This window comes from Nerophis lumbriciformis, linkage group LG06, assembly GCF_033978685.3.
Source record: "Nerophis lumbriciformis linkage group LG06, RoL_Nlum_v2.1, whole genome shotgun sequence".
Taxonomy (NCBI): Eukaryota; Metazoa; Chordata; class Actinopteri; order Syngnathiformes; family Syngnathidae; genus Nerophis; species Nerophis lumbriciformis.
In genome coordinates this window covers 54285635-54313450 of record NC_084553.2, presented here as the reverse complement: position 1 = coordinate 54313450, position 27816 = coordinate 54285635, and the positions used below count along the sequence as shown (strand labels likewise).

At 38.5% G+C, this 27816-nt stretch overlaps 1 protein-coding gene across 1 annotated transcript in view; it reads right to left on the bottom strand.

Annotated features, from left to right (window-relative positions):
* Positions 1-27816, bottom strand: part of tox3 (TOX high mobility group box family member 3) — a 217463-nt gene that overhangs the window by 3807 nt on the left and 185840 nt on the right. The window contains exons 4-5 of the mRNA XM_061963556.2: positions 7256-7519; positions 4416-4646 (exon numbers count right to left, since the gene is read on the bottom strand). Of these exons, the coding sequence (XP_061819540.2) occupies positions 4416-4646; positions 7256-7519 (495 nt within the window). The remainder of the gene's footprint in view (positions 1-4415; positions 4647-7255; positions 7520-27816) is intronic.

Sequence of the window (27816 nt, the reverse complement as noted above, 5' to 3'; positions counted from 1 at the left end):
AATAGGTCACTTTTTAAGTAGAAAAAAAAAGAAAAGAAAAAGCCACACCGCCGAGTTGGTTGTACCCACCATTTCACAAAATTTTTTTGCAATTAAAAAAAAAAAAAAAACAGGCTTCGCTACACATCTTAAAATAAAGCCTGAAGCTTGCCAGTCAGCTAGATAAATCTCAGCGGTACGTTTGGTCTGTTTTTTTTTCAAGCCGACAACTTACTTATATCAGGACTGTCAAATGATGAATGTTTTAATCAGATTATCGTATTTTCCGCACTATAAGGCGCACCGGATTATAAACCGCACCGTCAATGAATGGCCTATTTTAAAACTTTGTTCATATATAAGGCGCACCGCATTATAAGGCGCACTGCATTATTAGGTGCATAGAATAGATGCTACAGTAAAGGCTGGGGTTACTTTATGTATCCCATAGTTGCGAGACCTGTTGTGGCCCAATATTGGTCCATATATAAGGCGCACCGGATTATAAGGCGCACTTTCAGTTTCTGAGAAAATTGGAGGTTTTTAGGTGCGCCTTATAGTGCGGGAAACACGGTAATCACATTTGAATTAATCACGATTAATCACATTTGAATTAATCACGATTAATCACATTTGAATTAATCACGATTAATCACAGGGAATTACTCACATGCATAATGAAAATTTGCTGAAGAAAAGACCTCGATATTTGTACACAAATGCAATTCTATTGTCAGATTTTCAACCAGGAACATATTTCAGCGTTTTACTCGAATGCAATACAGTAGAATTTTTTTGTTGTTGTAAAATTAGATGAAAAAGTTAGCAAGCTTAAGTTAGCTTGCTAGCATGCTATCGTTTGCATGCTAACAGTTAACAAGTGTCCCATTACCATGAATTGATTAACGTGGACCCCGACTTAAAGAAGTTGAAAAACTTATTGGGGTGTTACCATTTAGTGGTCAATTGCACGGAATATGTACTGTACTGTGCAATCTACTAATAATTTCAATCAATCAATCAATCAATCAATCAAACATGCAAAGTTATATGACTCTGGGCTAAACGGTAGCAAAACTAGCTCAAAAAGACGGCACAAGAAATAAGTGCTTCATAAAGTTTAAGAAGTGTCGCTGGAACCGCGTTACAGCAGAAAGTAGTCAGGCATTAACAGGAAATTAGTTAGTATTAACAACGTAAATCCGTTGTGGAAAAGCAAGCGTCATCATTATCATTATCTTGCGATTCAAACGGTTTATTTTGGAGGGGGGGCAGAAAAAAAAAAAGAAGAAAAAAAAATATATATATATATATACAGGTAAAAGCCAGTAAATTAGAATATTTTGAAAAACTTGATTTATTTCAGTAATTGCATTCAAAAGGTGTAACTTGTACATTATATTTATTCATTGCACACAGACTGATGCATTCAAATGTTTATTTCATTTAATTTTGATGATTTGAAGTGGCAACAAATGAAAATCCAAAATTCCGTGTGTCACAAAATTAGAATATTACTTAAGGCTAATACAAAAAAGGGATTTTTAGAAATGTTGGCCAACTGAAAAGTATGAAAATGAAAAATATGAGCATGTACAATACTCAATACTTGGTTGGAGCTCCTTTTGCCTCAATTACTGCGTTAATGCGGCGTGGCATGGAGTCGATGAGTTTCTGGCACTGCTCAGGTGTTATGAGAGCCCAGGTTGCTCTGATAGTGGCCTTCAACTCTTCTGCGTTTTTGGGTCTGGCATTCTGCATCTTCCTTTTCACAATACCCCACAGATTTTCTATGGGGCTAAGGTCAGGGGAGTTGGCGGGCCAATTTAGAACAGAAATGCCATGGTCCGTAAACCAGGCACGGGTAGATTTTGCGCTGTGTGTAGGCGCCAAGTCCTGTTGGAACTTGAAATCTCCATCTCCATAGAGCAGGTCAGCAGCAGGAAGCATGAAGTGCTCTAAAACTTGCTGGTAGACGGCTGCGTTGACCCTGGATCTCAGGAAACAGAGTGGACCGACACCAGCAGATGACATGGCACCCCAAACCATCACCCAACCATGCAAATTTTGCATTTCCTTTGGAAATCGAGGTCCCAGAGTCTGGAGGAAGACAGGAGAGGCACAGGATCCACGTTGCCTGAAGTCTAGTGTAAAGTTTCCACCATCAGTGATGGTTTGGGGTGCCATGTCATCTGCTGGTGTCGGTCCACTCTGTTTCCTGAGATCCAGGGTCAACGCAGCCGTCTACCAGCAAGTTTTAGAGCACTTCATGCTTCCTGCTGCTGACCTGCTCTATGGAGATGGAGATTTCAAGTTCCAACAGGACTTGGCGCCTGCACACAGCGCAAAATCTACCCGTGCCTGGTTTACGGACCATGGTATTTCTGTTCTAAATTGGCCCGCCAACTCCCCTGACCTTAGCCCCATAGAAAATCTGTGGGGTATTGTGAAAAGGAAGATGCAGAATGCCAGACCCAAAAACGCAGAAGAGTTGAAGGCCACTATCAGAGCAACCTGGGCTCTCATAACACCTGAGCAGTGCCAGAAACTCATCGACTCCATGCCACGCCGCATTAACGCAGTAATTGAGGCAAAAGGAGCTCCAACCAAGTATTGAGTATTGTACATGCTCATATTTTTCATTTTCATACTTTTCAGTTGGCCAACATTTCTAAAAATCCTTTTTTTGTATTAGCCTTAAGTAATATTCTAATTTTGTGACACACGGAATTTTGGATTTTCATTTGTTGCCACTTCAAATCATCAAAATTAAATGAAATAAACATTTGAATGCATCAGTCTGTGTGCAATGAATAAATATAATGTACAAGTTACACCTTTTGAATGCAATTACTGAAATAAATCAAGTTTTTCAAAATATTCTAATTTACTGGCTTTTACCTGTATATATATATATATATATATATATATACATATATATATATACACCGTATTTTTCGGACTATAAGTCGCAGTTTTTTTCATAGTTTGGCCGGGGGTGCGACTTATACTCAGGAGCGACTTATGTGTGAAATTATTAACACATTACCGTAAAATATCAAATAATATTATTTAGCTCATTCCCGTAAGAGACTAGACGTATAAGATTTCATGGGATTTAGCGATTAGAAGTGACAGATTGTTTGGTAAACGTATAGCATGTTCTATATGTTATAGTTATTTGCATGACTCTTACCATAATATGTTACGTTAACATACCAGGCACGTTCTCAGTTGGTTATTTATGCCTCATATAACGTAGACTTATTCAGCCTGTTGTTCACTATTCTTTATTTATTGTAAATTGCCTTTCAAATGTCTATTCTTGGTGTTGGCTTTTATCAAATAAATTTCCCCCAAAAATGCGACTTATACTCCAGTGCGACTTATATATGTTTTTTTCCTTCTTTATTATGCATTTTCGGCAGGTGCGACTTATACTCCGGTGCGACTTATACTCCGAAAAATACGGTATATATATATATATATATATTTAAATTAAATCAATGATTCTCAATAGAGATGTCCGATGATATTGGCAGGCCGATATTATCGGCCGATAAATGCGTTAAAATGTAATATCGGAAATTATCGGTATCGTTTTTTTTTATTATCGGTATCGTTTGTTTTTTTTGTTTTTTTTTTATTAAATCAACATAAAAAACACAAGATATACTTACAATTAGTGCACCAACCCAAAAAACCTCCCTCCCCCATTTACACTCATTCACACTCATTCACACAAAAGGGTTGTTTCTTTCTGTTATTAATATTCTGGTTCCTACATTATATATCAATATATATCAATACAGTCTGCAAGGGATGCAGTCCGTAAGCACACATGATTGTGCGTGCTGCTGGTCCACTAATAGTACTAACCTTTAACACTTAATTTTAGTAATTTCCATTAATTACTAGTTTCTATGTAACTGTTTTTATATTGTTTTACTCTCTTTTTTTACTCAAGAAAATGTTTTTAATTTATTTATCTTATTTTATGAAGTTTTTTAAAAAGTACCTTATCTTCACCATACCTGGTTGTCCAAATTAGGCATAATAATGTGTTAATTCCACGACTGCATATATCGGTTGATATCGGTATTGGTAATTAAAGAGTTGGACAATATCGGATATCGGCAAAAAGCCATTATCGGACATCCCTAATTCTCAAACTGTGGAGTGGGTACCACATATTCCCGAGCGAAACCGTGAAGCTACGTGAAGGAAGCAAAAACCGTGGTACTTGCAAGGTGAAAAACTTTTGAGGTACTACTTTGTTTGAAGATACATTTGAAATACAATCTCTTAGACCAGACCAAAGTTTTTGTCTGTGCATAGTTGAAACACTCGTGAAATATCGACGGAAATGACATAGGTCAAAACGTCGGTGAGTGCTCTACGAACTAATACCACTTTTCACAACTGGTTCCACGTACCTGCTTCTGCTCCTCCCCGAGACCGTCCCACATGGACGCCACTATCTTGGACACTTCCCCAAAGGTGGCGTTGGGGTTCTGGCCCTTGATGGCGGCCTGCGTGTCTCGGAAGAACAGCGCGTAAGCCGACACCGGCTTCTGGGGCTCGTTGGGGTCTTTCTTCTTCTTCTTCTTGGGAGTCTTGGGCTTCTTGGCGGGATCCACGGGCGCCGGGCGCTTTTCGCCGACCACCTGTAACCCATGGACATATTTGCCGATCATGTGGTGAAAAGGTTCATACCTGGCGGGAAATAAGTATTTGATCCCTTGGTAATTTTGTAAGTTGACGCCTTATAGATCCACCATTTTTATAGTTGGTTCTGTTTTGTTTGTTGTCTTCTCCCTGCCTTCTCTATTGGTTTTTCAGTTTCTTCCTCAGTCTTTTGTCCCCAACGAGGCACACCTGCTGCTAATCACTTCCTGGTAGCATTTAAGCGCGTCTCCACCAGCTGGTCCCTGCCGGTTATTGTTCCTGAACTCCGCTCTGACATGTGCTACCTTGATTCAGCTTCCCTGGTATGTTGCCTTCGCATATTTCTGTATATTGACCTCGTTGTGTTTTTGTTTTCCTAGCCACCTTGTTTTGAGAGGACTAGTTTTTGCCACGCTGTGTGCGTCCTGACCTTTGCTCCGCCAACCTCTGAAAGAGACTACTTTTGTTATATTTCCCATGGTGTGCACTTTTGCCCCATCACCCTTAGTTACCATTTTTGGACTTATTAAATATTTTTATTTGTTATCGTGTACCTTGCCTCCATTCTCTGCATCCCGGGCTCCACCCTTGAACTCTATCCTAACAGGTTCATTGCAGGGATATTTCACTAAATTGTTTTGGGGGACACATTTCCAGAAAGCTAAGGACACTCTGGGCTATTTATTTTGTCAGAGTTGCAGGAATGCTCTGATTTTTTCTCAAGCCCCACTTAAGAACTTTCAGTTTTTGGTTGACTAGTGGACTAAAGCTGTAGTGTTTTGCCAGAAGTAAGACCACGTTTCCTAGCGCATGATGTGTCAAACTGACATGATGTCCGCTGTAATATTGGCACGAATATTAGGTCTCTAATAGCTATGCTGATGTTGTGATCTGGGATTGCGCTACAAAGGTCCGATAACGGGAACCGGTTCTCAAAAAAGGGGTTTGAATCCATGGAATCGTTTTTTTCCGGTCCATTATTTTTGCTGCTTGTGTGACATCACAGGAAATGACGTAGCTCAGTCTAATGACTGAGCTACGTCATTTCCCACAGGGCATTTCTTGTGGGACGGGATTCGTTCCCAGGGATTCGAATAAAGAACCGACTCTTTTTCTTTACTATAGTGGCCTCGATAACGGGAACCGGTTCTCAAAAAAGGGGTTCGAATCCATGGAATCGGTTCTTTTCTTATCGAATGGTTCTTTTCTTATCGAACAACCGGGAGAACCGGTTTCGAACATCATCCCTAGTTACTTACTAGTTCAGCAAGAACAGAGCCAAAGCAGCATCGACCGAAAATCCCTCCTCACCTTTGAGCTCACACCAGCGAGTGAAAGACACATTATTGGAAACTCAAGACAACCATGACATTATGTTCTTTACAAGCGTATGTAAACTTTTGGGGTTAGGGTTAGGGTTAGGGTTAGGGTTAGGGTTAGGGTTTGGTGGTATAATGTAGCCCGGAAGAGTCAGGGCTGCATGGGATTCTGGGTGTTTGTTCTGTTGTGTTTATGTTGTGTTAAAGTGCAGATGTTCTCCCGAAATGTGTTAGTCATTCTTGTTTGGTTTTGGTTCAAAGTGTGGCGCATTATTAGTAAGAGTGTTAAAGTTGTTTTATATGGTCACCGTCAGTGTAACCTGTGTGGCTGTTGACCAAGTATGCCTTGCTGTCACGTAAGTGTGCAAGCAGAAGATGTATATTTTATAACAAATGTTGAGCTGGCACGCTGTTAATACAGATTGTAGAGGGCGTCAAATGTTGTACCATCATGGCACGCCCTTATTATAGCTATAAGGGTGAAAATCGGTGAATATTAATCCCGGGAGTTTTCTGCGAGAGGCACTGAAATCCGGAAGTCTCACGGGAAAATTGGGGGGTTCAGCAAGTAAGCTGCTGAGCCGCATCAGAGTGATCAAAGAGCCGCATGCGGCTCCGGAGCCGCGGGTTGCCGACCCCTGCTATAGGTGAATAGCCATGCCTTGAGGCGTGTTTTCCGGTCCATTATTTTTGCTGCTTGTGTGACATCACAGGAAATGACGTAGCTCAGTCTAATGTCATTTCCTGTGATGTCCCACAGGGCATTTCTTGTGGGACGGGATTCGAATAAAGAACCAACTCTTTTTCTTTACTATAATGGCCTCGATAACGGGAACCGGTTCTCAAAAAAGGATTCGAGTCCATGGAATTGGTTCTTTTCTTATCGAACAACCGGGAGAACCGGTTTCGAACATCATCCCTCGTTACTTACCAGTTCAGCAAGAACAGAGCCAAAGCAGCATCGACCGAAAATCCCTCTTCACCTTTGAGCTCACGCCAGCGAGTGAAAGCCAAATTTTTGGAAACTCAAGACAGCCATGACATTATGTTCTTTACAAGCGTATGGAAACTTTGATCACGACTGTAAAGAGTCATGAAAATAAAGAAAACTCATTGAAATGAGAAGGTGTGTCCACACTTTTGGCCTGTACTGTACGTGATCACTATAGGTGAATAGCCATGCCTTGAGGCGTTTTTTCCGGTCCATTATTTTTGCTGCTTGTGTGACATCACAGGAAATTACGCTTTTGGCCTGTACTGTACATGATGACTTCGGACTATTTCCTTACCCTGTGGCCGTCGTCCTGTTCGTCTTCGTTGATAGAGCTGGAAGGCGACGGCGTGGCCGACTTGCTGGCCGGCGGCGACGGCGAGGTGTGGGCGATGCTGTGTCCGCCCATGCTCAGGTTCAGCTGCGCGTTGAGATGCGACTGGTTGATGGTGGTCAGCTGATTCCGGGAGATCAACCCGTTGGGGCCGCTCATGTTGGCGATGGACTTCATCAGCATGGCCGGGTTGGCCGTGTACTGGCGGAGGTGGGCCGGTCCGACGCTCTGTCAGGATGACACCAAAAGCATTGTTAATATGCTAACGCTGTATTGATCCCGCGCTTTCACGTCGAACTTGGATGTTGCACTCGTACGACGCTGCACGTCTTTTTAAGGGGAAATGGGGTCATGCGGATTGTCGTGCGGCAGATTGTCTGTCGGCTTATACGCGTCCTGATTACAAGCCATGGTGAATTATTTTGACTCCAGAGACTGACACATACACACTTGACCCATTTGCAACATTCAGAAGATTTTTTAAACTATAAAAAACTACAAACCCCGTTTCCATATTGTCATGACTTGGACTTTGGCTTGGTTTGTTCTCCCGTGGGGCAAATGAACTGGACTGGTCAAGGCTTGAAGGTGGGTACATGATTTATTTTAAACTATCAAAAAAGGAATAAACAAAAAGCGCGCACAGTGGCGGAGAATAAAACTAGACTTTAAACACAAAACTTGCACATTGGCAGAAACTATGAACAATTAAACAAAACACTAACTGTGGCTTAACAAACAAAAACTTACTTGGCATGGAACCGGCATGAAAAAAAGAGTAGCAAGGGTCATCAGGGTGTGGAGAGAGTGCAGGAGCATAAATGTGGTGGTGTCGTCAGAAAGAACAACAGAAAATGAATGAACTTAAATACTATGGACATGATTAGTGAAAGCAGGTGCGTGACTCGAAACGTGAAACAGGTGCGTGACGTGACAGGTGAAAACTAATGGTTGCTATGGTGACAAGAGTGCACAATGAGTCCAAACGTGGAACAGGTGCGTGACGTGACAGGTGAAACAAATGGTTGCTATGGTGACAAAACAAAACAAAAGTGCACAAAAAGTCCAAAATTTAAACCGAACATTACTAAAACAAAACATGATCACACAGACATGACACATATGAGTTGGGAAATTGTGTTAGATGTAAATAGAAACGGAATACAATGATTTGCAAATCATTTTCAACCCATATTCAGTTGAATATGCTACAAAGACAACATATTTGATGTTCAAACTGATAAACTTTTTTTTTTTTTTGCAAATAATCATTAACTTTAGAATTTGATGCCAGCAACACGTGACAAAGAAGTGGGGAAAGGTGGCAATAAATACTGATAAAGTTGAGGAATGCTCATCAAACACTTATTTGGAACATCCCACAGGTGAACAGGCACATTGGGAACAGGTGGGTGCCATGATTGGGTATAAAAGTAGATTCCATGAAATGCTCAGTCATTCACAAACAAGGATGGAGCGAGGGTCACCACTTTGTCAACAAATGCGTGAGCAAATTGTTGAACAGTTTAAGAAAAACCTTTCTCAACCAGCTATTGCAAGGAATTTAGGGATTTCACCATTTACGGTCCGTAATATCATCAAAGGGTCCAGAGAATCTGGAGAAATCACTGCACGTAAGCAGCTAAGCCCGTGACCTTCGATCCCTCAGGCTGTACTGCATCAACAAGCGACATCAGTGTGTAAAGGATATCACCACATGGGCTCAGGAACACTTCAGAAACCCACTGTCAGTAACTACAGTTGGTCGCTACATCTGTAAGTGCAAGTTAAAACTCTCCTATGCAAGGCGAAAACCGTTTATCAACAACACCCAGAAACGCCGTCGGCTTCGCTGGGCCTGAGCTCATCTAAGATGGACTGATACAAAGTGGAAAAGTGTTCTGTGGTCTGACGAGTCCACATTTCAAATTGTTTTTGGAAACTGTGGACGTCGTGTCCTCCGGACCAAAGAGGAAAAGAACCATCCGGATTGTTATAGGAGCAAAGTTGAAAAGCCAGCATCTGTGATGGTATGGGGGTGTATTAGTGCCCAAGGCATGGGTAACTTACACATCTGTGAAGGCGCCATTAATGCTGAAAGGTACATACAGGTTTTGGAGCAACATATGTTGCCATCCAAGCAACGTTACCATGGACGCCCCTGCTTATTTCAGCAAGACAATGCCAAGCCACGTGTTACAACAGTGTGGCTTCATAGTAAAAGAGTGCGGGTACTAGACTGGCCTGCCTGTAGTCCAGACCTGTCTCCCATTGAAAATGTGTGGCGCATTATGAAGCCTAAAATACCACAACGGAGACCCCTGGACTTAAGCTGTACATCAAGCAAGAATGGTAAAGAATTCCACCTGAGAAGCTTGAAAAATGTGTCTCCTCAGTTCCCAAACGTTTACTGAGTGTTGTTAAAAGGAAAGGCCATGTAACACAGTGGTGAACATGCCCTTTCCCAACTACTTTGTCACGTGTTGCAGCCATGAAATTCTAAGTTAATTATTATTTGCAAAAAAAATAAACAAATTTATGAGTTTGAACATCAAATATCTTGTCTTTGTAGTGCATTCAATTGAATATGGGTTGAAAAGGATTTGCAAATCATTGTATTCCGTTTATATTTACATCTAACACAATTTCCCAACTCATATGGAAACGGGGTTTGTACAAAAAAAAATGTTTTTACCAATTGGTACCTGTTTGTGTGTATTAAGTCCTGAAAATTGAAAATCAAACCATGGAGTCATGGCGGAGATATTGATGAGCCGTTTGGAATTTGAGTCACTGTTGATGTATTTGTCCCTGGTTACATCAACGGATATATCCATATATGGTAAAAGGTTCCACAAAGAACTTTGCGCGAGTACGCCACCGTAGTCCGACATTGTTGTCAATAACCTCCTTCTTTTTCGCTATCCTTCCGTTTGTGGGCCAGACTGGCTCGTACATGCACATGCATCCTGCGCTGTTGCCGTTTCTAATACAAAGTAGCGTATAGTTCTAACTTATATCTGTCAGTAGACTCCATATTTAAGTGCTAAAAACTACAATGCAGTGCATCCTGTAGAGATGGTGAGAAAGCGGCTTGAAGATGGTCTGTTAAACATAACCTATGCAACATTTTGAGCAAAGAACCACCATTACATGTTATGTAGACCACAAATTAGCGTTTTAAATGTAGGGGGGAAAAAAGTCATAATTTGACCCCTTTAAGCTCATGACGCAGTTAGTTGAATGACTGGACACGTTCTAGTGTGCTTCTACCTCGAAGACTTTGAACTATATATAGTTGATACCTGTTTTTGTTGACAAATGTCGTGTTTCAGACTGCAATATTGTTGAAGTATGTACACTTATTACGTGTTTATTAACTTGTGCGCTATTGTCTGTGTACAGTGCATCCGGAAAGTATTCACAGCGTTTCTATTTTCCACATTTTGTTATGTTACAGCTAGAGATGTCCGATAATATCGGACTGCCGATATTATCGGCCGATAAATGCTTTAAAATGTAATATCGGAAATTATCGGTATCGGTTTCAAAAAGTAAAATGTATGACTTTTTCAAAATGCCGCTGTACGGAGCGGCACACGGACGTAGGGAGAAGTACAGAGCAGTCGCGTCTCCCAGTCATACTTGACAACCCTCCCGATTTTCCCCGGGACACGCCCGAATTTCAGTGCCACTCCCGAAAATCTCCCGGGGCAACCATTCTCCCGAATTTCTCCCGATTTCCACCCAGACAGCAATATTGGGGACGTGCCTTAAAGGCACTGCATTTGCGTGGCGGCCCAATCATATCTACGGCTTTTCACACACACAAGTGAATGCCACGCATACTTGGTCCAACAGCCATACAGGTCACACTGAGGGTGGCCGTATAAACAACTTTAACACTGTTACAAATATGCGCCACACTGTGAACCCACACCAAACAAGAATGACAAACACATTTCGGGAGAACATCCGCACCGTAACACAACAGAACAAATACCCAGAACCCCTTACAGCACTAACTCTTCCGGGACGCTACAATATACACCCCCCCGCTACCCTCTAAACCCCCCCCCCCCCCCCAACCCCGCCCACCTCAACCTCCTCATGCTCTCACAGGGAGAGCATGTCCCAAATTCTAAGCTGCTGTTTTGAGGCATGTTAAAAAAAATAATGCACTTTGTGACTTCAATAATAAATATGGCAGTGCCATGTTGGCATTTTTTTTCCATAACTTGAGTTGATTTATTTTGGAAAACCTTGTTACATTATTTAATGCATCCAGCGGGGAATCACAACAAAATGAGGCATAATAATGTGTTAATTCCACGACTGTATATATCGGTATCGGTTGATATCGGAATCGGTAATTAAGAGTTGGACAATATCGGCAAAAAAGCCATTATCGGACATCTCTAGTTCCAGCCTTATTCAAAAAATGGAATAAATACTTCTTTTTTTAAATTCTACACATTCCCCATTGACAATGTGAAAATATTTTATTTTAAAAACATTTTGCAAATGTATTTAAAAAACAAACTAAAACAAATCTCATGTATGAACAGCCTTTGCTTAAAACTTTGTTGATGTACCTTTGGCAGCAATTACAGCCTCAAGTCTTTTTGAATACAAGGCCACACGCTTGGCACACCTATCTTTGGACAGTTTGTCCCATTCCTCTTTGCAACACCTCTCAAGCTCCATCAGGTTGGATTGGAAGCGTTGGTTTTCATCCGGGATGTCTCTGTACATTGCTGCATTCATGTTTCCCTCTATCCTGACTAGTCTCCCAGTTCTTGTCACAGAAAACCATCAACACAGCATGATGCTGTGCCACCACCATGCTTCACTGTATGGATGGTATTGGCCTGGTGATGAGCCGTGCCTGGTTTCCTCCAAACTTCTGGCATTCACACCAAAGAGTTCAGTCTTTGTTTCATCAAACCAGAGAATGTTGTTTCTCATAGTCTGAGAGTATTCCAGGTGCATTTGGCCAAACTTTTTACTCAGAAACATACTTGCCGACCTTGAGACCTCCGATTTCGGGAGGTGGGGGCGTGTTTGGAGGGTGTGGCGGGGGATGGGGGCGTGGTTGGGGGCGTGGTTAAGAGGGGAGGAGTATATATACAGCTAGAATTCACCAAGTCAAGTATTTCATATATATATATATATATATATATATATATATATATATATATATATATATATATATATATATATATATATATATATATATTTAATAAAATATATATATATATATATAGCTAGAATTCACTGAAAGTCAAATATTTCATATATATATACTGTATATATATATATATATATATATATATATATATATATACATATGCATATATATATATATATATATATATATATATATATACATATACAGTATATATATATGAAATATTTGACTTTCAGTGAATTCTAGCTATATATATATATATTTATTTTATTAAATATATATATATATATATATATATATATATATATATATTAGTATAGCAGTTGTGCACTGCACTCTCTAAAAGCCGTAGATGTTATTGTCACATATGCATGTTAAAGTTAAAGTTAAAGTACCAATGATTGTCACACACACACTAGGTGTGGCGAAATTATTCTCTGCATTTGACCCATCACCTTTGATCACCCCCTGGGAGGTGAGGGGAGCAGTGGGCAGCAGCGGTGGCTGCGCCCGGGAATCATTTTGGTGATTTAACCCCCAATTCCAACAGTAGATGGCAGTATTGTCCTGTTTAAGAGTGTCACAACATTGCTGTTTACGGCAGACGAACTGCTTTACGGTAGACGAAAACGTGACTGCTGTTGTTGTGTGTTGTTACCGCGCTGGGAGGACGTTAATGAAACTGCCTAACACTAAACCCACATAAGAAACCAAGAACTCGCCCTCGATCATTCTACAGTTATAACGTCATTGGGCAGGCACGCTGTTTATATTGTGGGAAAGCGGATGTGAGAACAGGCTGGCCGCTGTCGACATGTCACTCAGGTCGCGTGGAGCTGGAGGGGGCGTGGCTTCCTGCGCCGCCTGAATTTCGGGAGAAAATTTGTCCCGGGAGGTTTTCGGGAGAGGCGCTGAATTTCGGGAGTCTCCCGGAAAATCCGGGAGGGTTGGCAAGTATGCTCAGAAATGGCTTCCCTCCGGCCATTATACAGGCCTGATCGGTGGTTTGCTGCAGAGATGGTTGTCCTTCTGGAAGGTTCTCTCCTCTCTCTACAGAGGAATGCTGTAGCTCTGACAGAGTGACCATCGGGTTCTTGGTTGCCTCGCTGACTAGATAATTGCAGCAATGTACAGAGACATCCTGGATCTATTTTTTAATAACATTACAAAATAAAAACAATTTCACATTGTCATTAAAGGGGAACATTATCACAATTTCAGAATGGTTAAAACCATTAAAAATCAGTTCCCAGTGGCTTATTATATTTTTCGAAGTTTTTTTCAAAATTTTACCCATCACGCAATATCCCTAAAAAAAAGCTTCAAAGTGCCTGATTTTAACCACCCGTCCATTTTCCTGTGACGTCACATAGTGAAGCCAATACAAACAAACATGGCGGAAAGAACAGCAAGCTATAGCGACATTAGCTCGGATTCAGACTCGGATTTCAGCGGCTTAAGCGATTCAACAGATTACGCATGTATTGAAACGGATGGTTGTAGTGTGGAGGAAGGTAGCGAAAATGAAATTGAAGAAGAAACTGAAGCTATTGAGCCATATCGGTTTGAACCGTATGCAAGCGAAACCAACGAAAACGACACGACAGCCAGCGACACGGGAGAAAGCGAGGACAAATTCGCCAACGATTGGTATGTGTTTGTTTGGCATTAAAGGAAACTAACAACTATGAACTAGGTTTACAGCATATGAAATACATTTGGCAACAACATGCACTTTGAGAGTGCAGACAGTCCAATTTTCATCAATTAATATATTCTGTAGACATACCCTCATGTCAGCAGGCCAGGGAAGCTAGGATCGATATTCTTCTCTTGACGGTGTGAGCCAAGACATCCAGGGGGTTTAGCTCGCTCGTCTGCGGGAACAAACTGCCGCCATTGCTTGCCGTGCTAGCGAGGTCCTTTGTCCCTGAATTGCTCACACACTCCGGCAGATTCAATGGGGGTCTGGCGGCAGATTTCTTTGACTTTATCGTTGGAAATGCATCTGCTTTGACTGTCGCAGGATATCCACACATTCTTGCCATCTCTGTCGTAGCATAGCTTTCGTCGGTAAAGTGTGCGGAACAAACGTCCAATTTCTTGCCACTTTCGCATCTCTGGGCCACTGGTGCAACTTGAATCCGTCCCTGTTCGTGTTGTTACACACTCCGACAACACACCGACGAGGCATGATGTCTCCAAGGTACGGAAAACAGTCGAAAAAAACGGAAAATAACAGAACTGATTTGACTCGGTGTTTGAGAAAATGGCGGATTGCTTCCCGATGTGACGTCACAACTTATATATTAGAAAGGCGTTTAATTCGCCAAAATTCACCCATTTAGAGTTCGGAAATCGGTTAAAAAAATATATGGTCTTTTTTCTGCAACATCAAGGTATATATTGACGCTTACATAGGTCTGGTGATAATGTTCCCCTTTAAGAGGTATTGTGTGTTACAATTTTGAGGAATTTATTCCAAATTGTGGAAAAAGTAAAGTGCTGTGAATGCTTTCCATTAACTATTGTGTAGCTCCTTTTAGCCTGCCATGTTTACATTTTGTAAAATACTTGACTAAAATACAAGAAAATACAGTGTGATCTTATTGGAGGACATTCAGATGTTAACTGTCTGTCCGGCTTAGCACAAGTAAACAGGACTGCTTGTATCGGAGCTGTTATATGCAAGCCTATCTTTTTATCTTTTGATAATTTCCAATATTCCAATATCAATATCAATATTATGTAGCAGGGCTGTGTTCTGGGGCTAATATCATCTACTGCAATATAGTGAAAGAGGGCATTAGAGGCAGGGCGACTTTCAGTATTAGCTTCTTTATCCATGCTTGAACAATACACAAGCCTCTACCTTGTGCTCAAACTAATCAACAGGCTGCCTGTTTAGTACATAACAATGGCGGTGTAGAGGAGAGATTGACAGGAGTGGAAAGAAAACCAAAGGAGACATCAAATGGGAAAAAAACCCCAAAGACAAAAAATGTATAATCCAATGATGGTATGCAGAATGCTGCTGCAAGCACCTCACCCAGTGGTTTGTTCAGGGAAATAAATAAATAGTATCATCTTCTCGGTAGGATTTCAATTCAAGCCGGGCGTCTCCAAATAGGGGTCGTGACAGAAAATAATTGCAAACCACTGCTCTGTAATAACTCCATGAATCAATTCCCAAAAGGTTTTTTTTTTTACACTTTGCAAAACTCTTCTCGAAATTAAACCTCGAGTAGTCTACAGCAAAGTGGAGAAGGAACGCCGTTCTTGAGGGATTCCTTAGAAGGAGCATTTGGTTTCCAAATGTTCTTGTTGGGAGTTGCATTTCCTTCTAACAATAATAACATTTGGAAGAACAAAACATCTGGATCTTGAAAGAATGGTTCTCTTTCAAAAGACTTAGACTTAGACAAGAAAGTTTGATCATATTAGGCCTATACTGGCTCACCTGCACTGGCTTCCTGTGCACTTAAGATGCGACTTTAAGGTTTTACTACTTACGTATAAAATACTACACGGTCTAGCTCCGTCCTATCTTGCCGATTGTATTGTACCATATGTCCCGGCAAGAAATCTGCGTTCAAAGAACTCCGGCTTATTAGTGATTCCCAGAGCCCAAAAAAAAGTCTGCGGGCTATAGAGCGTTTTCTATTGGGGCTCCAGTACTATGGAATGCACTCCCGGTAACAATTAGAGATGCTACCTCAGTAGAAGCATTTAAGTCCCCTCTTAAAACTCATTTGTATACTCTAGCCTTTGAATAGCCCCCTTTTTTTTTAGACCAGTTGATCTGCCGTTTCTTTTCTTTTCTCCTCTGCTCCCCCCTATCCCTGTGGAGGGGGAGACACACAGGTCCGGTGGCCATGGATGGGGTGCTGGCTGTCCGGGGTCGGGACCCGGGGTGGACCGCTCGCCTGTGCATCGGTTGGGAACATCTCTGCGCTGCTGACCCGTCTCCGCTCGGGATGGTTTCCTGCTGACCCCACTGTGGACTGGACTCTTACTATTATGTTGGATCCACTATGGATGCGACTTTAAGGTTTTACTACTTACGTATAAAATATTACACGGTCTAGCTCCATCCTATCTTGCCAATTGTATTGTACCATATGTCCCGGTAAGAAATCTGCGTTCAAAGAACTCCGGCTTATTAGTGATTCCCAGAGCCCAAAAAAAGTCTGCGGGCTATAGAGCGTTTTCTATTGGGGCTCCAGTACTATGGAATGCCCTCCCGGTAACAATTAGAGATGCTACCTCAGTAGAAGCATTTAAGTCCCCTCTTAAAACTCATTTGTATACTCTAGCCTTTGAATAGCCCCCTTTTTTTTTAGACCAGTTGATCTGCCGTTTCTTTTCTTTTCTCCTCTGCTCCCCCCTATCCCTGTGGAGGGGGAGACACACAGGTCCGGTGGCCATGGATGGGGTGCTGGCTGTCCGGGGTCGGGACCCGGGGTGGACCGCTCGCCTGTGCATCGGTTGGGAACATCTCTGCGCTGCTGACCCGTCTCCGCTCGGGATGGTTTCCTGCTGACCCCACTGTGGACTGGACTCTTACTATTATGTTGGATCCACTATGGACTGTACTCTCACAATATTATGTTAGACCCACTCGACATCCATTGCATTCGGTCTCCCTTAGAGGGGGCTGGGGGGGTTACCCACATATGCGGTCCTCTCCAAGGTTTCTCTTAGTCATTCACATCGACGTCCCACTGGGGTGAGTTTTTCCTTGCCCTTATGTGGGCTCTGTACCGAGGATGTCGTTGTGGCTTGTGCAGCCCTTTGAGACACTTGTGATTTAGGGCTATATAAATAAACATTGATTGATTGATTGATAGACTTCCTTTTTATTGTCATTCAAATTTGAACTTTACAGCACAGATAAGAACGAAATTTCGTTACATAAGGTCATGGTAGTGCGGGATAAAAAAGTAATAAGGTGCATATATAAATAAATAAATATATAATATATATATAAAATAAATAAATATACATAAATAAATAAATAGATTACTGTACAGATAAATATATTGCACTTTTTCACATGCGTCCACTTTTATGGATGTATGTTATATTGTCTTTTTTATTCCAGCGAGTTAATCCATTTTGGGGGGAGTTGAGGGGATAATTTAATTATGATGCGTTCAAGAGTCTTACGGCCTGAGGGAAGAAGCTGTTACAGAACCTGGAGGCTGCGGAACCTCTTTCTAGAGTCCAGCAGTGAAAACAGTCCTTGGTGGGGGGTGGGAGGAGTCTTTGCAGATTTTCTGAGCCCTGGTCAGGCAGCGGCTTTTTGCGATCTCCTGGATAGGAGGAAGAGGTGTCCTGATGATCTTTTCCGCCGTCCTCACCACAAGAGATTACGTTTCGGGTTTATATGAGTACTATAAAGAGTATGTGCTTTTTAAAAAGTATTTAGGACATTTAGTTTAAAAAAAGAGTCTGAGTGAGATCCATACGTTTTTGAAAGAGCTGAGAAACAAAAGCTTCCTTTAAAGTGGATTTGTGAAGGACGATTGCATTTCATGACGTGAACAAAGGTTCTAGAAAAAATAAGTGGCTATGAATTGACTCTCCTAGTGGGAGGCATTCAATTCTTTGACAGGTCCTCCAAAATGGACATTTGCTTCTTGAAATAGGCTTCAAATGGAGCCTTAATGTTTAGATGTAACAACTTGTTCTTGAACCGCTCTTCTTGAAAGAACATTTGTTTGCTCAGAAAGTACTCTAAAGGGGACACTTTGATCTTGAAAGGGATTTCAAACCACTTGTTTCTGGACAACTCTTCTTTTAGGAACATTTTGTTTAATTTAAAATGTCTACAAAGGAGCCTCTGAAAGACTGGGCAGATTAGTTTTCCTTGAAAGAGACTTCAAAGTCTTTTAGAAAGAACAACTTGTTCTTGAGCGATTCTGCTTGAAGGAACATTTGCTTGCCCAGAAAGTCCTCAAGAGGAACTTCTGAAAGTCTTAACGGAACATTCGTTTCATCAAAGAGACTTAAAGAGGATTAATAAAGTCTTTCATTAGGAACAACGTGTTTTAGACGACTCTTCTTGACGGAACAGTTGGTTCCTAAAAGAGTCTTCAGAAGAACCTTTGAAAGTCTTTAAGGAACGCTGCTCCAAAAGGAATATTAGTCTTTTATAAGGAACAACGTGTTTTAGACGACTCTACTTGACGGAACAGTTGTTTCCTAAAAAAGTCTTCAGAAGAACCTTTGAAAGTCTTTAAGGAACATTGCTCCAAAAGGAATATTAGTCTTTTATAAGAAACAACGTGTTTTAGACAACTCTTCTTGAAAGAACATTTAGTTCCTGAAAAAGTCTTCAGAAGAACCTTTGAAAGTGTTTAAGGATCATTGCTCCAAAAGGAGCATTAGTCCTTTATAAGGAACAACGTGTTTTAGATGACTCTACATGAAAGAACAGTCTTCAAAATAACCCCTGAAGTCTTTAAGGAACATTGCTCCAATAGAAACATTAGTCTTTTATAAGGAACATGTTTTAGATGACTCTTCAAGAAGGAACAGTTGGTTCCAGAAAAAGTCTTCAAAATAACCTTTGAAAGCCCTTAAGGAACATTGCTCCAAAAGGAATATTACTATTTTATAAGGAACAACATGTTTTAGTCGACTCTTCGTGAAGGAACATTTATTTCCTGAAAAAGTCTTCAAATGAACCTTTGAAAGTCTTTATGGAACATTGCTCCAAAAGGAATATTACTATTTTATAAGGAACAATGTGTTTTAGATGAGTCTTCTTGAAGGAACAGTTGGTTCCTGAAAAAGTCTTCAAAATAACCTCTGAAAGTCTTTAAGGAACATTGTTCCAAAAGCAATATTACTCTTTTATAAGAAACAACGTGTTTTAGATGACTCTTCTTGAAAGAACATTTAGTTCCTGAAAGTCTTCAGAAGAACCTTTGAAAGTGTTTAAGGAACATTGCTCCAATAGAAACATTAGTCTTTTAGAAGGAACATGTTTTAGATGACTCTTCACGAAGTAACAGTTGGTTCCTGAAAAAGTCTTCAAAATAACCTTTGAAAGCCCTTAAGGAACATTGCTCCAAAAGGAATATTACTATTTTATAAGGAACAATGTGTTTTAGACGACTCTTCTTGAAGGAACAGTTGGTTCCTGAAAAAGTCTTCAAAATAAACTCTGAAAGTCTTTAAGGAAAATTGCTCCAAAAGGAATATTAGTCTTTTATAAGAAACAACGTGTTTTAGACAACTCTTCTTGAAAGAACATTTAGTTCCTGAAAAAGTCTTCAGAAGAACCTTTGAAAGTGTTTAAGGATCACTGCTCCAAAAGGAGCATTAGTCCTTTATAAGGAACAACGTGTTTTAGATGACTCTACATGAAAGAACAGTCTTCAAAATAACCCCTGAAGTCTTTAAGGAACATTGCTCCAATAGAAACATTAGTCTTTTATAAGGAACATGTTTTAGATGACTCTTCAAGAAGGAACAGTTGGTTCCAGAAAAAGTCTTCAAAATAACCTTTGAAAGCCCTTAAGGAACATTGCTCCAAAAGGAATATTACTATTTTATAAGGAACAACGTGTTTTAGTCGACTCTTCGTGAAGGAACATTTATTTCCTGAAAAAGTCTTCAAATGAACCTTTGAAAGTCTTTACGGAACATTGCTCCAAAAGGAATATTACTATTTTATAAGGAACAATGTGTTTTAGATGAGTCTTCTTGAAGGAACAGTTGGTTCCTGAAAAAGTCTTCAAAATAACCTCTGAAAGTCTTTAAGGAACATTGTTCCAAAAGCAATATTACTCTTTTATAAGGAACAACGTGTTTTAGATGACTCTTCTTGAAAGAACATTTAGTTCCTGAAAGTCTTCAGAAGAACCTTTGAAAGTGTTTAAGGAACATTGCTCCAATAGAAACATTAGTCTTTTATAAGGAACATGTTTTAGATGACTCTTCACGAAGTAACAGTTGGTTCCTGAAAAAGTCTTCAAAATAACCTTTGAAAGCCCTTAAGGAACATTGCTCCAAAAGGAATATTACTATTTTATAAGGAACAATGTGTTTTAGACGACTCTTCTTGAAGGAACAGTTGGTTCCTGAAAAAGTCTTCAAAATAAACTCTGAAAGTCTTTAAGGAAAATTGCTCCAAAAGCAATATTACTCTTTTATAAAGAACAACGTGTTTTAGTCGACTCTTCTTGAAGGAACATTTATTTCCTGAAAAAGTCTTTAAATGAACCTTTGAAAGTCTTTAAGGAACATTGCTCCAAAAGGAATGTTACTATTTTATAAGGAACAACGTGTTTTAGACGACTCTTCGTGAAGGAACATTTATTTCCTGAAAAAGTCTTCAGAAGAACCTTTGAAAGTCTTTAAGGAACATTGCTCCAAAATGAGTATTAGTCTTTTATAAGGAACAACGTGTTTTAGACGACTCTTCTTAACGGAACAGTTGGTTCCTAAAAAAGTCTTCAAAATAACCTTTGAAAGTCTTTAAGGAACATTGCGCCAAAAGGAATATTAGTCTTTTATAAGGAACAACGTGTTTTAGACGACTCTTCTTGAAGGAACATTTAGTTCCATAAAAAGTCTTCAGAAGAACCTTTGAAAGTCTTTAAGGAACATTGCTCCAAAAGGAATATTAGTATTTTATAAGGAACAACGTGTTTTAGATGACTCTTCTTAACGGAACAGTTGGTTCCTAAAAAAGTCTTCAAAATAACCTTTGACAGTCTTTAAGGAACATTGCTCCAAAAGGAATATTAGTCTTTTATAAGGAACAACGTGTTTTAGACAATTCTTCTTAACGGAACAGTTGGTTCCTAAAAAAGTCTTCAAAATAACCTTCGAAAGTCTTTAAGGAACATTGCTCCAAAAGGAATATTAGTCTTTTATAAGGAACAACGTGTTTTAGACGACTCTTCTTGAAGGAACATTTAGTTCCTGAAAAAGTCTTCAGAAGAACCTTTGAAAGTCTTTACGGAACATTGCTCCAAAAGGAACATTAGTCTTTTATAAGGAACAACGTGTTTTAGACAATTCTTCTTAACAGAACAGTTGGTTTCTAAAAAAGTCTTCAAAATAACCTTCGAAAGTCTTTAAGGAATGTTGCTCCAAAAGGAATATTAGTCTTTTATAAGGAACAACGTGTTTTAGACAACGCTTCTTGAAGGAACATTTAGTTCCTGAAAAAGTCTTCAGAAGAACCTTTGAAAGTCTTTAAGGAACATTGCTCCAAAAGGAATATTAGTATTTTATAAGGAACAACGTGTTTTAGATGACTCTTCTTGAAAGAACATTTAGTTCCTGAAAGTCTTCAGAAGAACCTTTGAAAGTGTTTAAGGAACATTGCTCCAATAGAAACATTAGTCTTTTAGAAGGAACATGTTTTAGATGACTCTTCACGAAGTAACAGTTGGTTCCTGAAAAAGTCTTCAAAATAACCTTTGAAAGCCCTTAAGGAACATTGCTCCAAAAGGAATATTACTATTTTATAAGGAACAATGTGTTTTAGACGACTCTTCTTGAAGGAACAGTTGGTTCCTGAAAAAGTCTTCAAAATAAACTCTGAAAGTCTTTAAGGAAAATTGCTCCAAAAGCAATATTACTCTTTTATAAAGAACAACGTGTTTTAGTCGACTCTTCTTGAAGGAACATTTATTTCCTGAAAAAGTCTTTAAATGAACCTTTGAAAGTCTTTAAGGAACATTGCTCCAAAAGGAATGTTACTATTTTATAAGGAACAATGTGTTTTAGACGACTCTTCGTGAAGGAACATTTATTTCCTGAAAAAGTCTTCAGAAGAACCTTTGAAAGTCTTTAAGGAACATTGCTCCAAAATGAGTATTAGTCTTTTATAAGGAACAACGTGTTTTAGTCGACTCTTCTTAACGGAACAGTTGGTTCCTAAAAAAGACTTCAAAATAACCTTTGAAAGCCCTTAAGGAACATTGCTCCAAAAGGAATATTACTATTTTATAAGGAACAATGTGTTTTAGACGACTCTTCTTGAAGGAACAGTTGGTTCCTGAAAAAGTCTTCAAAATAAACTCTGAAAGTCTTTAAGGAAAATTGCTCCAAAAGCAATATTACTCTTTTATAAAGAACAACGTGTTTTAGTCGACTCTTCTTGAAGGAACATTTATTTCCTGAAAAAGTCTTTAAATGAACCTTTGAAAGTCTTTAAGGAACAATGCTCCAAAAGGAATGTTACTATTTTATAAGGAACAATGTGTTTTAGACGACTCTTCGTGAAGGAACATTTATTTCCTGAAAAAGTCTTCAGAAGAACCTTTGAAAGTCTTTAAGGAACATTGCTCCAAAATGAGTATTAGTCTTTTATAAGGAACAACGTGTTTTAGACGACTCTTCTTAACGGAACAGTTGGTTCCTAAAAAAGTCTTCAAAATAACCTTTGACAGTCTTTAAGGAACATTGCTCCAAAATGAGTATTAGTCTTTTATAAGGAACAACGTGTTTTAGACGACTCTTCTTAACGGAACAGTTGGTTCCTAAAAAAGTCTTCAAAATAACCTTTGAAAGTCTTTAAGGAACATTGCTCCAAAAGGAATATTAGTCTTTTATAAGGAACAACGTGTTTTAGACGACTCTTCTTGAAGGAACATTTAGTTCCATAAAAAGTCTTCAGAAGAACCTTTGAAAGTCTTTAAGGAACATTGCTCCAAAAGGAATATTAGTATTTTATAAGGAACAACGTGTTTTAGATGACTCTTCTTAACGGAACAGTTGGTTCCTAAAAAAGTCTTCAAAATAACCTTTGACAGTCTTTAAGGAACATTGCTCCAAAAGGAATATTAGTCTTTTATAAGGAACAACGTGTTTTAGACAATTCTTCTTAACGGAACAGTTGGTTCCTAAAAAAGTCTTCAAAATAACCTTCGAAAGTCTTTAAGGAACATTGCTCCAAAAGGAATATTAGTCTTTTATAAGGAACAACGTGTTTTAGACGACTCTTCTTGAAGGAACATTTAGTTCCTGAAAAAGTCTTCAGAAGAACCTTTGAAAGTCTTTAAGGAACATTGCTCCAAAAGGAATATTAGTCTTTTATAAGGAACAACGTGTTTTAGACGACTCTTCTTAACGGAACAGTTGGTTCCTAAAAAAGTCTTCAAAATAACCTTTGACAGTCTTTAAGGAACATTGCTCCAAAAGGAATATTAGTCTTTTATAAGGAACAACGTGTTTTAGACAATTCTTCTTAACGGAACAGTTGGTTCCTAAAAAAGTCTTCAAAATAACCTTCGAAAGTCTTTAAGGAACGTTGCTCCAAAAGGAATATTAGTCTTTTATAAGGAACAACGTGTTTTAGACAACTCTTCTTATAGGAACATTTAGTTCCTGAAAAAGTCTTCAGAAGAACCTTTGAAAGTCTTTACGGAACATTGCTCCAATAGAAACATTAGTCTTTTATAAGGAACATGTTTTAAATGACTCTTCATGAAGGAACATTTGGTTCCTGAAAAAGTATTCAAAAGAGCCTTTGACAGTCTTTAAGGAACATCGCTCCAATAGAAACATTAGTCTTTTATAAGGAACATGTTTTAAATGACTCTTCATGAAGGAACAGTTGGTTCCTGAAAAAATCTTCAAAATAACCTTTGAAAGTCTTTAAGGAACATTGCTCTTTTATAAGGAACAACGTGTTTTAGTCGACTCTTCTTGAAAGAACATTTATTTCCTGAAAAAGTCTTCAAATGAACCTTTGAACATTGTTCTAAAAGGAATATTAGTATTTTATAAGGAACAATGTGTTTTAGATGAGTCTTCTTGAATGAACATTTGGTTCCTGAAAATGTCTTCAAAAAACCTCTGAAATTCTTAAAGGAACATTACTCCAAAAGAAACAGTCTTTTACAAGGAAAAACGTATTTTAGATTAATCTTCTTGAAGCAACAGTTGTTTCCTGAAAAAGTCTACAAAGAAACCTCTAAAAGTCTTTAAGGAACATTGCTCCAAAAGGAATATTAGTCTTTAATAAGGAACAACGTGTTTTAGACGACTCTTCTTGAAGGAACATTTAGTTCCTGAAAAAGTCTTCAGAAGAACCTTTGAAAGTCTTTACGGAACATTGCTCCAAAAGGAATATTAGTCTTTTATAAGGAACAACGTGTTTTAGACAACGCTTCTTGAAGGAACATTTAGTTCCTGAAAAAGTCTTCAGAAGAACCTTTGAAAGTCTTTACGGAACATTGCTCCAATAGAAACATTAGTCTTTTATAAGGAACAACGTGTTTTAGACAATTCTTCTTAACAGAACAGTTGGTTTCTAAAAAAGTCTTCAAAATAACCTTCGAAAGTCTTTAAGGAATGTTGCTCCAAAAGGAATATTAGTCTTTTATAAGGAACAACGTGTTTTAGACGACTCTTCTTGAAGGAACATTTAGTTCCTGAAAAAGTCTTCAGAAGAACCTTTGAAAGTCTTTACGGAACATTGCTCCAATAGAAACATTAGTCTTTTATAAGGAACATGTTTTAAATGACTCTTCATGAAGGAACATTTGGTTCCTGAAAAAGTATTCAAAAGAGCCTTTGACAGTCTTTAAGGAACATTGCTCCAATAGAAACATTAGTCTTTTATAAGGAACATGTTTTAAATGACTCTTCATGAAGGAACAGTTGGTTCCTGAAAAAATCTTCAAAATAACCTTTGAAAGTCTTTAAGGAACATTGCTCTTTTATAAGGAACAACGTGTTTTAGTCGACTCTTCTTGAAAGAACATTTATTTCCTGAAAAAGTCTTCAAATGAACCTTTGAACATTGTTCTAAAAGGAATATTAGTATTTTATAAGGAACAATGTGTTTTAGATGAGTCTTCTTGAATGAACATTTGGTTCCTGAAAATGTCTTCAAAAAACCTCTGAAATTCTTAAAGGAACATTGCTCCAAAAGAAACATTAGTCTTTTACAAGGAACAACGTATTTTAGATTAATCTTCTTGAAGCAACAGTTGTTTCCTGAAAAAGTCTACAAAGAAACCTCTAAAAGTCTTTAAGGAACATTGCTCCAAAAGGAATATTAGTCTTTAATAAGGAACAACGTGTTTTAGACGACTCTTCTTGAAGGAACATTTAGTTCCTGAAAAAGTCTTCAGAAGAACCTTTGAAAGTCTTTACGGAACATTGCTCCAAAAGGAACATTAGTCTTTTATAAGGAACAACGTGTTTTAGACAATTCTTCTTAACAGAACAGTTGGTTTCTAAAAAAGTCTTCAAAATAACCTTCGAAAGTCTTTAAGGAATGTTGCTCCAAAAGGAATATTAGTCTTTTATAAGGAACAACGTGTTTTAGACGACTCTTCTTGAAGGAACATTTAGTTCCTGAAAAAGTCTTCAGAAGAACCTTTGAAAGTCTTTACGGAACATTGCTCCAAAAGGAACATTAGTCTTTTATAAGGAACAACGTGTTTTAGACAATTCTTCTTAACAGAACAGTTGGTTTCTAAAAAAGTCTTCAAAATAACCTTCGAAAGTCTTTAAGGAATGTTGCTCCAAAAGGAATATTAGTCTTTTATAAGGAACAACGTGTTTTAGACAACTCTTCTTGAAAGAACATTTAGTTCCTGAAAAAGTCTTCAGAAGAACCTTTGAAAGTCTTTACGGAACATCGCTCCAATAGAAACATTAGTCTTTTATAAGGAACATGTTTTAAATGACTCTTCATGAAGGAACAGTTGGTTCCTGAAAAAATCTTCAAAATAACCTTTGAAAGTCTTTAAGGAACATTGCTCTTTTATAAGGAACAACGTGTTTTAGTCAACTCTTCTTGAAAGAACATTTATTTCCTGAAAAAGTCTTCAAATATACCTTTGAACATTGTTCCAAAAGGAATATTAGTATTTTATAAGGAACAATGTGTTTTAGATGAGTCTTCTTGAATGAACATTTGGTTCCTGAAAATGTCTTCAAAAAACCTCTGAAATTCTTAAAGGAACATTGCTCCAAAAGAAACATTAGTCTTTTACAAGGAACAACGTATTTTAGATTAATCTTCTTGAAGCAACAGTTGTTTCCTGAAAAAGTCTACAAAGAAACCTCTAAAAGTCTTTAAGGAACATTGCTCCAAAAGGAATATTAGTATTTTATAAGGAACAACGTGTTTTAGACGACTCTTCTTAACGGAACAGTTGGTTCCTAAAAAAGTCTTCAAAATAACCTTTGACAGTCTTTAAGGAACATTGCTCCAAAAGGAATATTAGTCTTTTATAAGGAACAACGTGTTTTAGACAATTCTTCTTAACGGAACAGTTGGTTCCTAAAAAAAGTCTTCAAAATAACCTTCAAAAGTCTTTAAGGAACGTTGCTCCAAAAGGAATATTAGTCTTTAATAAGGAACAACGTGTTTTAGACGACTCTTCTTGAAGGAACATTTAGTTCCTGAAAAAGTCTTCAGAAGAACCTTTGAAAGTCTTTACGGAACATTGCTCCAAAAGGAACATTAGTCTTTTATAAGGAACAACGTGTTTTAGACAATTCTTCTTAACAGAACAGTTGGTTTCTAAAAAAGTCTTCAAAATAACCTTCGAAAGTCTTTAAGGAATGTTGCTCCAAAAGGAATATTAGTCTTTTATAAGGAACAACGTGTTTTAGACAACTCTTCTTGAAAGAACATTTAGTTCCTGAAAAAGTCTTCAGAAGAACCTTTGAAAGTCTTTACGGAACATTGCTCCAATAGAAACATTAGTCTTTTATAAGGAACATGTTTTAAATGACTCTTCATGAAGGAACATTTGGTTCCTGAAAAAGTATTCAAAAGAGCCTTTGACAGTCTTTACGGAACATTGCTCCAATAGAAACATTAGTCTTTTATAAGGAACATGTTTTAAATGACTCTTCATGAAGGAACAGTTGGTTCCTGAAAAAATCTTCAAAATAACCTTTGAAAGTCTTTAAGGAACATTGCTCTTTTATAAGGAACAACGTGTTTTAGTCGACTCTTCTTGAAAGAACATTTATTTCCTGAAAAAGTCTTCAAATGAACCTTTGAACATTGTTCTAAAAGGAATATTAGTATTTTATAAGGAACAATGTGTTTTAGATGAGTCTTCTTGAATGAACATTTGGTTCCTGAAAATGTCTTCAAAAAACCTCTGAAATTCTTAAAGGAACATTGCTCCAAAAGAAACATTAGTCTTTTACAAGGAACAACGTATTTTAGATTAATCTTCTTGAAGCAACAGTTGTTTCCTGAAAAAGTCTACAAAGAAACCTCTAAAAGTCTTTAAGGAACATTGCTCCAAAATCAATATTACAGTTTTATAAGGAACAACGTGTTTTATACGTCTCTTCTTGAAGGAATATCTAATTGTTCGCTGAGAAA